The sequence below is a fragment of the Octodon degus genome, unplaced genomic scaffold (genome assembly GCF_000260255.1).
Source record: "Octodon degus isolate 3935 unplaced genomic scaffold, OctDeg1.0 scaffold00289, whole genome shotgun sequence".
NCBI classification, from domain to species: Eukaryota; Metazoa; Chordata; class Mammalia; order Rodentia; family Octodontidae; genus Octodon; species Octodon degus.
Genome location: NW_004524865.1, coordinates 562,071 through 577,123, shown reverse-complemented (window position 1 = coordinate 577,123; position 15,053 = coordinate 562,071). Strand labels below are relative to the sequence as shown.

The 15,053-nt window shown below is 35.3% G+C and overlaps 1 protein-coding gene across 3 annotated transcripts in view; it reads right to left on the bottom strand.

Annotated features, from left to right (window-relative positions):
* The window catches only part of Rttn (rotatin), a 198,838-nt gene that overhangs the window by 153,289 nt on the left and 30,496 nt on the right, over nt 1–15,053 (bottom strand). For 2 of the 3 annotated variants that reach the window (XM_004647159.3, XM_023707430.1), the window contains exons 12-16: nt 12,464–12,676; nt 10,707–10,819; nt 9,989–10,115; nt 1,307–1,432; nt 723–839 (exon numbers count right to left, since the gene is read on the bottom strand). In XM_004647159.3, coding sequence (XP_004647216.1) covers nt 723–839; nt 1,307–1,432; nt 9,989–10,115; nt 10,707–10,819; nt 12,464–12,676 — 696 coding nt within the window. Of the gene's footprint in view, nt 1–722; nt 840–1,306; nt 1,433–9,988; nt 10,116–10,706; nt 10,820–11,190; nt 11,216–12,463; nt 12,677–15,053 lie in introns of those variants that run through there. The other variant, XM_023707431.1, reaches the window with a different exon arrangement.

Here is a 15,053-nt window from a genome sequence, read left to right as displayed (position 1 = left end):
ATTTTTTGTGTTCTCTTTAAATTTAAAAGAAAGCACTACCAGTTTTTGTTTTTTGGGGTTTTTCTGGTGGAACCAGGGGTTGAACTCAGGCCCTTGCACTTGCCAGGCAAGCGCTTATTCTACTGAGCCTTCTCCCCAGTCCCCAGCACTACCAGTTTTTACCTAAAAGCCTTTACACAGGTTCAGTTCTATTTTTCAGGCTGTAATGTCTGCACTTCCTTTCTTAAATACTCACCCACACAGAAATATACAGCCTACCTAGACAAATTAGCTACCCTTCTTTAACCTTCTTTTTTTTTTTTTTTTTTCTGTATTTAGGACAGGATCTACAGGGTCTCACTATATAGATCAGACTTGCACTGATTCTCCTGTTTTCAGCCTCCCAAGAGCAGAAGTAATAGGGGCACACCACCATGCCCAGTCTCAATCACAGTCTCAGTGCACTCTAGGAGCAGGGCCAGCACAGCACAGCAGGGATCAAACCTGGCCACTGCACTCTACATAAGCAGGCACATTATTCCGCTGAGCTTTCAGGCCAGCCCTCCCTTCTTTAACCTGCTGAAAGAAATAAAACAACAATTCCTGCTCACTTATCCCCAGGGCCACCATGGCTTCTCTTCAGTTTTTTGACAATAGGACAGTTCAGCTGTTTGCATGCTTTTAATCAATCATACTCAGTCAGAGATAAATGGTTATGGCTAAAGGTACACTGCACAGAATACCTGGAGCACTGGAATGACAGGACACAGAGACTCAATAAACTTGTTCCAGGTCAGTGCTGTCATCATAAATCGTCCCTGAAGCAGATACAACAGAATGGCCTTGGCAGCAGCATTCACCTACTCAGCAAAACAAACACAGTAATCCAGTAAGATGAGATGTCCAACTAAGGCATCTCACATACTTCCAGCACTGTATTAACTCTGGAAAGGTGTTACAACCAATGTCTCATGTTTCAAATGTTCTTATTTCCAAACCATTTTCTTACTTTTTCATCTCAACCAGTTCTCTTAATAATTTCTGCTTTTTGATCTTCATAAAATTTGAAATAATATCTTTTCAAAAACTATTCTTTAGTTCTCTGTCTTAGATGAAAAATATAAATTATGCGACAAATTCTTTTAGAACAGTGTTTTGCATTTCTAATTACATGTTTTAACATTTCTTTTCATATAAATAATAACCAATATAGTCAAAAAGATAAATTTCTTTTTAGTTTGTCATTATATTATCCAGTTTTATTAGAATGTTACTTTGATTTAACTAAGTACAGTAACTTTTTGCACTAATTTTTAACATATCATACCTCACTTCTGGATTCTTGGACACCAAATGCAGAGATTTCATATAGAACTTTTGGGTGAAGTAGGAAATGAATTCCATTGCAAAGGGAAGACACAGGCACAGTGACATTATGAACACCTAAACATTCCTGTAAAATAGTATAAAAATATTTTTAATTAGTAACACTCATTTTTACAAAGATTCTGTTTCTTACATTTATAACTTCCAATTTTAGTTCTCACTTTACTAAAACTTTAACGGAACATGAAAAAGATTACATAACAATGAGTCTGTATAAGACATATTACTTTCTGTCAACAAGCACAGTTTTGATAAATTAAACAAAATGGCTGAAACAACCACTATCTCTTAAAGCTGACAAGTGTAAAGTATAGAAACAAAATAACAAACCTATCCTTAGTTTATTGAGGTTTCAGAAAGAAAAACTGCAAATCAAAATACAAAATACTGAGTAGAGAAACGATAGCACGTGAAATATAAGTAATAGCTTTGTGTGCCATCGTTTAGACTAAATATCACAAACTCTTTTCTCAATTTGTGATAGAGAAGAATATTTGTTAGAGGTAAAGTGGGAAAAAAAGCTACCAGAAATATTAATATAAAAACAATACAGAAGGTGAAAAATGCAAGTTACATGACCTTTTTCATCCTGCAAAGTACTTACTACCAATAATTATCTATAACAATTATACATAATATATATGTATTTATTTATATTATGTGTTTATATTATAGTTTAATATTTATTCACATTATATGTATTTATTTATATTTATTTTTTCTCCTTGACTATTAACTTCACGCAACAATCTTGCATTTCAAAAGAGCTAAAGCATCAGAGTTAAGGCTTAAAAATAGCTATAACTTACTTCCTTAAGGCACTTAACTTCGAGTCTCAGTTTATCCACCTATACAATTGGGAAAATATCATCTATGAGGTCATCTATTTCCTAGTGTCTCAGGAGATGAGGCGCCTAGATTGTAAAATCACCTCCGTGCTGATAACTGATAATTTTACACATAACCTTGGCTTCATACTCTAACGGTAGTGTGGTGCACTACATAAGAATATAAGCTCCAGAGGCAAACTATGCAGGTTCAAAGTCCTACTTTGTTGAGTTTTTTAAAATGTATTTAGTACAGAGTCTACAGAGTCTCACTATACAGATCAGACTCAGTGATTCTCCTGCTTTCAGCCTCCCAAATGTTGGGACTTCAGGTGCGTGCCACCACAAGGTCTTATTTGCTGTCTCAGTATGCCCCAGGGGTGGGGCCAGCACAGCATCCCACGGATGGAACACCAGTTCCCGAGTCTGCCTAAGCAGGTGCTTTAATCTGCTGAGCTATCTGGCCAACTCTTCAAAGTCCTATTTTGGTTCAATGACCTTAGACAAACTCCTAAGAGTTGTTTCGAGAAGTCAGAGATAGCACACTCATAAGTCACTAGTATTGCTCAGTAAGTGTTAGCTACTCTACTACCTTGATCATTATTATGGCATGATCATTATTACATTCTATAGTGTAACTCTACATCTGAGTTTTTAAAAAAGCATGTGAAATTTAGTTCAAACAGAATTCTATCTAATCCACGTCCTGTATTTGGAAATCTAACTACGATGTCTAAAATCCTAGAATTCATCCTTGTTTCTCTGTATCTTTCACCCTCATTTCAGCAATTAACTCTATATCCATATTATAGCCTGACTCTACTTACCTCTCTACATCTCCATTACAGCATCATCTTTCCGAAGCTACTACAATGAAATGGGTGTTATAGTTTCTACTGGAGTCCTAACAATTCATTCTACACAAAGAGCATCATTTTAGAAAGATAATCAGATCAAGTTTTCTTTCTGCTTAAATTATTCATATATTCTCACTGTAATTAGAATAAAAATTCAAAGTTTTAGAATGGTTGGCAAAGCATTAAGCGGGCCACTTCTGCCTATCTGTGCAACTCAATCTGGTACCATTCTATTCTCCTAGTATGTGCCAAGTGCATTGACCTTTGTGTTCCTAAAATATGCAAAGTGCTTTCTCATCATAAAAGCATTTCACTGCTGTTTCCCTGCCCAGCATTTTCATGGCTGCTTTCCTGCCCAGAAGCCCTGTCTCCCTCTCTATCCAGCCTACCAACATTTGAACCCACTCATCCTAACTACTCTCTATTTGTGTATCCTTTTCCATTTCTTTCATATCAGACAATACATTTTTAAATATATTTTATTATATATACTTATCTCTGTATTCCCTATCTTTAGAAAGTAAGTTCTATGATCATAAGGATCCTTTCTGTCCTTTTTACAATTCCATCACTAAAGTCTTATATGTAAGTGCCTCAGATATAAGTGTAAAATTAATTTATATGTAAATAATGCCAAGTTGTCATAAAATCATCCTTAATAAGAATATCGCTTTCTCTTCCCTTCCTCAACTGAGCCTTAAACGAAAAAGCTAATGTTGTAAGCAGCTGAGTTAGAAATATTGCAGGCAGTCAGACAGGGTTAGGTCCTCAAAAGACCCAACAATAGAAAAGATACCCTGTAACTGTGGGAGAGACTGGCACTTCCGCCCTCAAGAGAAAAGATTAAAGAAATACAGCCACATATCTCCCTAGGAATAGACATCAGGGATTGATATGCTAAATAGGTATCAATCATCTTGAATAAGTCAGGAAGAACACTAACCCAAGTCCCTACAAGAATGGCCCTATTCTATATTCATGCCTGCTTGCTATGTGACCAGCTTTCCCATTTGATCCTGATTTAATCAATTTTACCTGAGCAATTGTGCTTATAATCTCATTGGTTGACCACAGTTTCATCCCACCTCATGCCCACCTTGCCAGTTCCCATGTTTCCAATCTTAAGACTCTCCTCACTTCATGGTTTTGCTCTATAAAATCCCAAGACAGGTTCCTTGGCAACTCACTTAGGTTTCCTTCTGTCCCTTTCTCAGACAGAAGCTTTCTTTCATCCAATGAATATATTCTGCTCTTAAAGAAAAAAGAAAAAGCCAAGTACCTATCCAGTACCATGCCCCTACATTTATCAATGCCTGGGAGATTTTTCAAAAAACAACAAAACAATATAGGGCCAGCCAAATCACTCCAGGCTGGCCAAATAACTCAGCTGATCAGGGGTCAGGAGTTTGATCCCTGGTACTGCCATGCCAGCTCTGCCCCCTAGGTGCACTGAGTGGGTGATTGAGACTTGGCGTGGTGGCATGCGCCTGTAATACCAACACTTGGGAAGCTTTAAACAGGAGAATCATTTCGAGTCCAATCTAGTAGTGAGACCCTGAACACCCTGTACACCCTTCCCTAAAACACAGAAAAAAAAAAAAAAAAAAAAAAAAAATATATATATATATATATATATATGTATCTCATATGAAAATACTGTCAACTAAAGTGAAATACACACACAAATGCTTAAATCTAAAACCAGACACTGGGCAAGGGAGAGAGCTCAATAGAATAAGTGCTTGCCTGGCAAGCACAGGGTCCTGAGTTCAATCCCCAGTACCATAAAAAAATAAATAAAATAAAATAAATAAACAAAACCAGACACTATATCTTTTCAGTACAGAGGACTAAGTATAAGAAATATCACTTGGAGCTTTTAACTTAAACATTATTTTAGCCCTGTGAAAATAAATGTTTTTATTTTATATACTTTATTAAATAATTCAGTATCTTTTGTGAGAAGAGAATCTCTTGCAATAAGGACATTCTCCCCCAGCCACATGCCCTACTTTTTAAAAGCTAAGAGCTAAATTTCATTTTTAAAAACTCCAATGTAGATTCCGATTATTTTCACAAAATATATACTATTGGATTATAAAACTTCATAGAACTTAGGATTTTGAAAGTCATTGCTGGATTTAGTGGATTCTTTTAAAATATTAAACTCCAGATGAACTGTAACTGTATCTGTATCTGTACTCTGATATTCTGAACTGTATCTGTATTTCTGATATTCTTACCTATTGTTCCTCTAATAAATTAACATTCAAGTTATTCCTCTTTCAATTCATGTAGCAAAATGGTGATATCTAGCAGTAACTTTGCAATATCAAATTTTTTCCTACCTGACAAATTTTCTATTTTCTAAAAATTATTTAAAATTTACTTCAAGTAGCCAGGTATGATGATGCATGTCTATAATCCCAGCTATCATTTGGGAAGCTGAAGTAGGAAGAAAACAAATTCAAGAACAGCCTGTGTAGCTAACCCAGATCTTGTGTGAAAAAAATAAAAGGGGTAAGGGTGTAACTCAGTGCAATGGCCCTAGATTCAATACTCAGCAGGAAAAAAAAAAAAAAAAGAAAGAAAGGAAAAGCAAGAGAGACAGAGAGATAGAATTCAAGTTTTATTTTCAATTTCTGAAAGTAAAAACTATCCCAAATGTAGATAGTTTCTTGGCATCCTCATCCCAGTGATACTCACATAATTCAGTACCTCAGAAATACTTCAATTTAGTTTTGACTTGTCCTATTCCATAGCAGATGTCCAATCTTCTTGCTCAATAACTGGTAGTACATCCTTCTTTCAGCTCTAGTTCATAAATCCTTTTACATTCTTTCCCCTAATGTTCACATCCTTTGATTCTACAGTTTATCATTTCAACCATTTAGCTCATTTTCATCAATAGCCTTCACTTCTTTCCACCAATAATTAAACATTTCAAGTCCTAAAGGATGTACTAGTATTCCCCAAAATGACAAACAGCAAGCCAAAGTATACAAAGTAGCCTGGTTTTACCATAGAGATTACTGACACAATCAATTAAACTTTCAACGCAGACCCAATCTCCTAATATATATAATCAAATATCTATTCATATCAGTCATTCTTAACACACTAACTCCCCCTTTACTGCCTCTCAACCTCAAAGAAAATACAAGTTCAGTAGAAGGAGATTCTTTCACCTTCTGTTACATCTAAGCCCACCTAACCTCAACCAGCCACCCTGGTCTAGTCCTACTACTTTCAACTTTCAAAGGCTCTTAGTTTTTTTTCAGGAGCATTTCAACATATGAAAATATGCCTCCATAACAAATGCTCCAAAGCTATATCATTTCTGCCAAGTCCCAGAAGACAGGAAACAAGAACTCAGGAGCCTAAAGCAAGAGGATTGTTATGAATTCAAGGCCCGTTTGGGCTACACAGTAAGTTCAAGGCCAGTCTAAACTATGAATTAAAACCATGTCTCAAAAAAAAAAAAAAAAAAAGAAAGAACTAAATGTAAAAAAAGAAGGAAGAAGAATAAAGAAAAACTATCTACAGAGAATACAGTGGTACCTCAGTTCACAAATTTAATTATTTTCATGAATCTGGTCACAGAATTCATTCCATGATTCTAGTTGCAAGCCAACTGCAAGCATACAATATATATACATGATGGAAAGAATTAAGTTCATGAATTGATAGACCACTGCTCCATATTCTCATGCCCAGCTTGTTAATGTAGCTAAACAGTACAGTACTTGCCTACCATATGTGAGGACCTTGGTTCAATTCTCAGCACAACTAACTAAATAATAGATTCCTATATTAAAGATGACGTGACAATAAAAATAACAGTATCAGGACCAGCCAGATAGTGTAGTGGACTAAAAGTGCAGAGACCAGGGTTCAGTCCCCAGCATGCCATGCTAGCCCCGCCCCTGGGGCATGCTGAGATAGTGAATGAGACTGGGTGTGGTGGCACACCCCTGAAATCTCAGCACTTGGGAGGCTGAAAACAGGAGGATCACTCAGAGTCTGATCTGTGTAGTGAGACCCTATAGACCCTGTACTAAAAACATTAAAAAAAATAATAAAAACAGTATCTGCTAAAATCCTCACCATATGGAATTTCTTTTGCCATAACATTGATGAAAGAATTCTAAATAACAGAAAAATCTAAACATTATAAAGTGAGTATTATGTTTGGAGTGCCTGTCATTGTGGTCTTCTGAATATGGGCGGCTTGTCATGACATGCCAGTTACTGCTAAGATGTCTCTCGGGTAGGTGGATGTTCAAGAAGAAGGGGGTGGTGAATAAAAGCAAGAGACAGGGAAAGGAATATTGTGGGACTGTCCTGCTTCAAGGTTGTATATGGTGAGATTTTTGGACTTATGTGCAAACATGAGAAGTATAGAATTCTTTATCCTATTTTTAAAATATAATCTAATTTTTAAATTTTTTTTATCATATTATGTAGGGACTTAAAGTTCAACATATCAATACTTGATGAAAAATACCTGTTCCTTATTATGTCTAAGATGTTTGAAATGCAGTGAGATAGTGAGGTTAAGCTTAATAGCCTAAATCATTTGATAATAACAATAAGCTTGTCTTCTGGATGGTTAACAACCTAAGTTTGCAGACCAAAATCAGAGAAAAAGGAGGTCTACAAGGAAAGCCAACATTTTGGCCCTAACCTTCTAAGGTCAATTAAGACTCAGGACATATGAGAACCTGTACTGTAACGTCATGTACCTCGGTAGTGTCCCAAATTTTCTGATCAAGGAGATTATGGGGCCAAAGAGGAAAGTGATCGATGACGTAGAGTGTGCCTAAGGAGAGTCACATGGGGAGAAGACATTCTTTCAGGCTTTCACAGACAGCACATTGGCCAAGCAATGGCCGTGACTCATTCACATGGCTGCACTGACAAAGGTTCTACATTCTGAGGTACAGGATCTCAGGATAAATCCTGAGGGCATTTCACTGACCTTCTCAGACCCAAAAGCTACAACTCTTGTTGCACAGGTCCTGCTTTACCTTGGTCTTAACCATCCAGTAGAAAAGTATGAAGACGAAATATAGGAAGTAGAGCCATGTTGTTATGTTGAACTGTGGGGGACTCAGGTCAATAATTTCTGACATTGCCAGTTAAACAGAAGACCCAATGTTATTATGGGCTACTGGACTTTTTTAGACTATTTTGCTGAGTTTACACACCTATAATATTCAATAACGGAACTTAGAAAAAATGGGGTATACCAATGAATGTCCATTTTGTATCTGTGTATTCCAAGTGGTTAGGATAGATATATAGTTGCATTCTCTTAATGAATAGAATGATTTGTTCTAATGGTGTTTGTAAATAGTATCTCAAGTCTGCATCTTGTACAGCAATTAACCACTAAGAAGAATATATGCAGTGTGTTATTTGTTGAAACTGTACTTCCGATTTGATTTGAAACTGTCTCATTGCTGTTTATCAATAAAATTTTGAAAAAATAAAAAAATAAAGTGAGTATTTTTAAAATTTACAATGACAAAAAGAAACCAGACTGAAAAAGGAGTAAGTCAAAAAAGAAACAATGTAAATATATAGAAAAAAAAACATAATAATTGATATTCAATACTTGATAAATAAATTTAGAAGTAATCAAGATAAAATACAAATTCATGAATTTCATACCTTTTAGGTTCCTATCAAAGGCAAAAAGAAACAAAAAATAGTGTCGGCGAAGATGCAGAGAAACTAGAACCCTCATGTACTGGTGGCTGGACATAAGATGCTATATCCACTTTGCAAAACAAAAGGGTGGTCCCCAAAGAATTAAACACAGAACAACCATAAGATCCAGTAATCTTACTTCTGGCTCTACATACTCAAAGCAGTAAAAGGCCTAAATGAAATATTAGTACCCCATGTTCATAGCACTGTTCACAACAGATGGACACAGCGAAACTGGAATGAATGATAAAGCAATATATAACTACAGTGGAATCTTAATTAACTTTAAAAATGGATATAATGGCCAGGCACAGTAGCATACACCTGTAATCTCAGCACTCAGGAGGCTGAGCCAGAAGGATCATTGCAAGTTCAAGACCAGCCTAGGCTACAAAATGAGCTCAAAGCCAGACTGAACAAGAACCTGGCTCAAACAGACAAAAAAAAAGTAACTTGATACATGCCAAAACGTGGAGGACATTATGCCTGAGGACAATACACTACTTAGTGCAGCATTACTAAGAGCTGGAGATGTAATTCTAACCAGCTAAATTATTGCTCCAAAGCAAGTGAAATCAATATATTTTTATATTTCTCTCAGACCATCATTGAAAATAATGAAACATGCCCTCTAGTAAAAAGGAAATAGAATTAAAGTATTTATCAATAAGTAAAAGGAAGCAAATTCAACTTAACCAAGAAAATGAGAAAGTTAGGTAGATCTTAAATCCTATCAGCAAATAAATAAAATACAGGCCAAAACATATGTACAGTATTAAATTATACTTTAAACAACAAACAATAGTATATATTACTTACAGATATACATATACAGTAAAAATATATAAAAATTATAGATGGAAAGATATACATCAACTTTATCAAAAGTTAGGCTGTGCTCTGAGAAGAAGGGGAAGAGAAAGGAAAGAAGCTTCCTCTTCAACTACATTTTATTCATGTGTATAAAAATAAGTCAAATAATAATGGAAAAATAAATGAATTTTACTATGCTCCTATAAAAGTCAAATAAAATAATTCAATTATTAGACTTATTAAGCTAAAATTTAATAGTACAAATTTCCTAGAATTGACTAATAATTGCCATCTACTTTTATGGAATATGAACCATAAAGCTCATGTATAAGGGTTAAGTAATTTAGTTTTGAGGTACAATAAAGAAATCCACTATAAGTTTTCAAACATACAAACAGAACCAAACTTCACCTTCACAACTTCCAGACAGCTGCGGTAAGTTTCAGTTTTCACTTGTGGCAGCGGGTGAGATAACATATGCAGAAGCACCTTCTGACTTTCTCCCTGTAGTAATGGATTGGGCTGGGCAGACTTCCAGCTAGAAGAAAAGTAAAACATCAAGGGCTTCTAAGATGAGGTACTAAGCAAAATTATAAAGCATATCAGAAAAGATGTCTTCCTAGTCTAATTCCTCCAATTAAGTTCTTGTTTAACAGACTGGCCTAAACTTTAATGAACATTTATTTGCTTCAGGGCATAAAATCTTTTTTTCTTTAAGAGTATCAAAGAACACCACAAAACTCAAAATGCAAAATGTCTAAATACATTTAAGAAAAAAATTACAACAAATGAAACTACACAAATGAAGTCATAAATTTAAGATATTTAAAAATTTAAAGTTGATTAATTGTTTGAGTAGTTGGTCTTTATAGGCACAAAGAGGAAGTGTATAATACTCCAAGGAGTATCATTCTTATTATAGGCATGACCCTTTTAAAGTTTACTCTTGAATGAAACAACAGTGTTAATGCATCTATCCATAAGTAGTTGAAAGGTCACATAAAAAATAATTTAAACTAAAAACAACAAAGAGCTAAGGTCAATTTCAATTACATTAGTCCTAAACTTACATGCACGCATATACACACAAATACAGTGTTCTACAGTAATATAAAAAAGAAAATATTACATCTTTGAACAAATGCAGATGATTTCCTTTATTAAGGGAAAATGTTGATGATAGGAAAAGCTACGTAAAGCTTGGTCTGCAAGCTCCACTAATTCTAAAAGATTCTTCTCTCCCTAAAAAAAAAAAAAGCAGAATAGAATAATGTCAAATTTATGTACAATAAAATTATCCATTAAAATAATGAGAAGGAGTCCAAGAGATGGGTGGAAAGTAAAAAAAATTACAATGTGTTATGCACATATACCAACTCCCACAATTAATGGAATCATAATATACTATAAGCATTTAATAAAAAGTAAGCTATTTGAAATTAGATTATTCAAAGACCCTGAGATTGCTTACATTTGCTTAACTCCACTTTCCTCAACAAGTAACCTAAAATTCTCTGCCTATGAGGAAAAATGCGGAGGAAACCCCTAGTTGAAAGACATATGTGAATGTGCATTATTTAACTCTGAGTGAGCTTAAAGTTAAATGGAGTTACCTAGTTCTTTGACTGCTTGTTTGTATACACCTCCCTCTTCTATCATCTGCCCAATTCTAGGAACACAGAAGATATTCAATGACCAAAGAATAACGCCACAGAAATAATTGTCATTACCAGCACAATTTAAAATTTGATCATTGAAGAAATAAGAAAATAAGATAGAGGCAACCCACATATAAAGGTGCACATCTGTAATCTCAGTACTCAGGAGTCTGAGGCAGGACAGCTGTGAGTTTAAGGCCAACCTGGACTACATAGTAAATTAAAGGCTATCCTGAATTACATACCGAGATCCTTTCTCAAGAAACAAACAAGCCAGCAGCATAAAGATATGCAAAAAGACATCACAGTTGGCATATACAGGAAATGCCTAAATATGGGGTTCAGATAGGACTTCATACTAATGCCAAAAGAACAGAAAATTCTTTAATATCTTCAGGATTCATTGTGATATTCTCAGAGAGAAAAGCACTACTATAGTCAATGTGATCCCCAAGATTCATTAATCCTGACACTAAAAACATACTAAATAATATCCAAATAGTATTTTTAAAACGAATAATTACTGATACACAATTATTCAGGTCAAACATTATACTTTTTTTTTTTAGTACAGGGTCTACAGGGTCTCACTATGTAGATCGAACTCGTAGTGATTTTCCTGTTTCCAGCCTCCCAAGCACTGGGATTATAAATTCACTCCACCATGCCCAGTCTCAATGGGGGCGGGCCTGGCACGGCACATGAGGGATCGAGCCCTGGCCACTGTGCTCTGCCTAAGCAGGCTCTTTAGTCCACTGAGCTATCTGGCCAGCCCTGTAACATGGTACTTGATGTCACACATTTTATAAACAATGTATTTCATAACTGCATTTAATTTACAAAAAATCAGGATTCTTTGTATAAATATGTAGCAAATGTCCATAGAATATTAAAACAAAAATATTTCTCCAAGTATGGCCCTTATAATCCTGGTAATATCAATTATCATTCAGTTCACAACACTGTAAATTACTTCACATAGATGCTATTTTGTGCTAAGACATTTATAATAACCTCTTTTTTAAACCATTGATATTAGGAGTATATGACATTCATTAATCTAAAGTCTTTCACTTTTATATAAAATATAACTTTACAGTAATCTGATAACAGACCCACTCAATAATAACATATCCTTCCTCTAGCAATTCAAATGTGACATATATATGACTTTGAAAAGGATTTCACCAAAAGAACTTTTAAAAGCAGTATTAACAAAACATTGTACCTCTTTACCAACATCAGATAGGAAGTTACAGGCACACTCAATTGAATAAACAGCCTCCTCAGTTCGTTTATAAATACTGTAGTTTTCAGAATTCATCTGTTCCAAATAGGCCACAGCAGCTTCATGAATATTTGGGTATTCCAAAGAAATAGGCATGTCCAAAGAAAGAAGAAATAATGCTGCTGACATAGGCTCTGGTAAAAACTCACTTGCCTTGATTAAAAATAAAAACAAAACAAAAAAAAAGGTTAAAATTTGTTTTACAATATCAAGTAACAGATCAGAAAATGGAAAGCTATCCCCTGTTCCTGGATAGGCAGAACCAATATTGTCAAAATAGCTATACTTTCAAAACTGATACTCAGATTTATTGCAATCCCAATCAAAATACCAACACTTCTCACAGAACTAGACGAAATAATCCTAACATTCATATGCAGCCAGAAGAAACCCAGGAGAGAAAAAACAATCCTGAGCAATCAGAACAAAGCAGGGGGTGTCCCGAGCTGGACTTAAATTATACTATAAAGCTACATTATTAAAAGACAGAAACACAGACAGACACACTAACAGACACAGACACAGACACAAAGAGACAGAGAAACAGAGACAGAGACAGAGAGACACGTGGATCACCAGAACAGAATAGAGAATACAGAAACAACCCAGGGACACTCAGTTATCTGATCTTTGACAAAGGGACCAAAAACATAGCTGGAAGAAAGACAACTTCTCTAACAAATGGTGCTAGGAAAACTGATACCAAAATGCAGGAGACTGAATCTAGATACATACCTCTCACCATATATTAAACCAAAATCAAAATGTGTCAAAGATCTAAATGTTAAAAGAGACATATAATCTGCTAGAAGATAAAAATAGGAAAAATTTGACGGCATAGGCATCAGCAAGATCGGACCCAAAGTAAGAAAGGTTCAGTTCAAATACATCATCACTGTTAAGAACAGTCAATATCATCTCATTTCTTCTTCCAGGCAGTAGAGTATAAATACTGAATACTGTTTTCTCAAAATCTAGCCAATCTGAGCACCCATGGCATTTATCTCAATGTTTATTAGCAATGCAGACTGTAGAGCATTACCCAAGATCTGCTTGAATTTTGCAGCCTTCAAAATGACTGTTCTGCTTGTACTGTAATGTCATGTACCTCAGTAGTGTCCCAAATTTTCTGATCAAGGAGATTATGGGGCCAAAGAGGAAAGTGATTGATGATGTAGAGTGTGCCTAAGGAGAGTCACATGGAGAGAAAACACTCTCTCAGGCTTTCACAGACAGCACATTGGCTAAGCAACGGCCGTGACTCATCCACATGGCTGACACTGACAAAGGTTCTACAATCGGAGGTACAGGATCTCAGGATAAATCCTGAGGGAATTTCACTGACCTTCTCAGACCCAAAAGCTACAACTCTTGTTGCACAGGTCCTGCTTTACCTTGGTCTTAACCATCCAGTAGAAAAATATGAAGATGAAATATAGGAAGTAAAGCCATGATATTATGTTGAGCTGTGGGGGACTCAGGTCAATAATTTCTGACATTGCCAGTTAAACAGAAGACCCAATGCTATTATGGGCTACTGGACTCTTTTAGAATATTTTGCTGAGTTTACACACCTATAATATTCAAACAACAGAACTTAGAAAAAAAGGGGTATACAGATGAATGTCCATTTTGTATCTGTGTATTCAAAGTGGATGGGATAGATACATAGTTATATTCTCTTAACGAATAGAATGATTTGTTCTAATGGTGTTTGTAAATAGGATCTCAAATCCACATCTTGTACAGCAATTAACCACTAAGAAGAACGTATGCAGTGTGTTAGTTATTGAAACTGTCCTAGCAATTTGATTTGAAACTGTCTCATTGCTATCTGTTTATCAATAAAATTATGGAAAAAAAATGACTGTTCTGAGTCAGGTGTTGGACACAAGCCTATGCCAGCTACGCAGAAGGCTGAGGCCGTAAGAACCACAGTTCAATGCCAGCTTAAGTTATTTAGGGCTGCGGATGTAGCTCAGTGGTAGGGTATGTCTCTGGTGTTCCTGAAGCCCTAGGTTCAATACTAACAGTGTTTTTTAAAAAGGCTTAGCAAAGTGCTGCTATGAATTATTCAAACAACTGTACTAATCATGAGGTTTTATAAAACTCAGAGAACAGTCAAAGGCTTTGTTGATGAACTCTTCCTTACCCCCTGTAAGCTTGGCTAAGAAACAGTACTTGCAGCTTCCAGGATGCTCTGTGACCTTCCTTCAGCATTGAGCTAGCACTCTGGACTCTTATATGTTTCCACAAATAAAATTTCCTTCATTTTACCAATTTGGTTTATCCAACCTTAAAACTTTTCACATCTCCCAACTTTTTATCCTATAAATAAGAACTCTCTAAAATCATTTAAAAATCAACAAATGTTTCTGAAAGGCTTTAAGGTCATTTTGTCCAATTCAGGAAATCTCTAAACAAATTAATGTTTGTTTTGTAACATCTAAAAGCAATGACATATTTGGTTTAAAAAAGAAAAAAAGAAGAATATATAGAGTCAAATACAGCTTCTCTAATTGTAATGGAA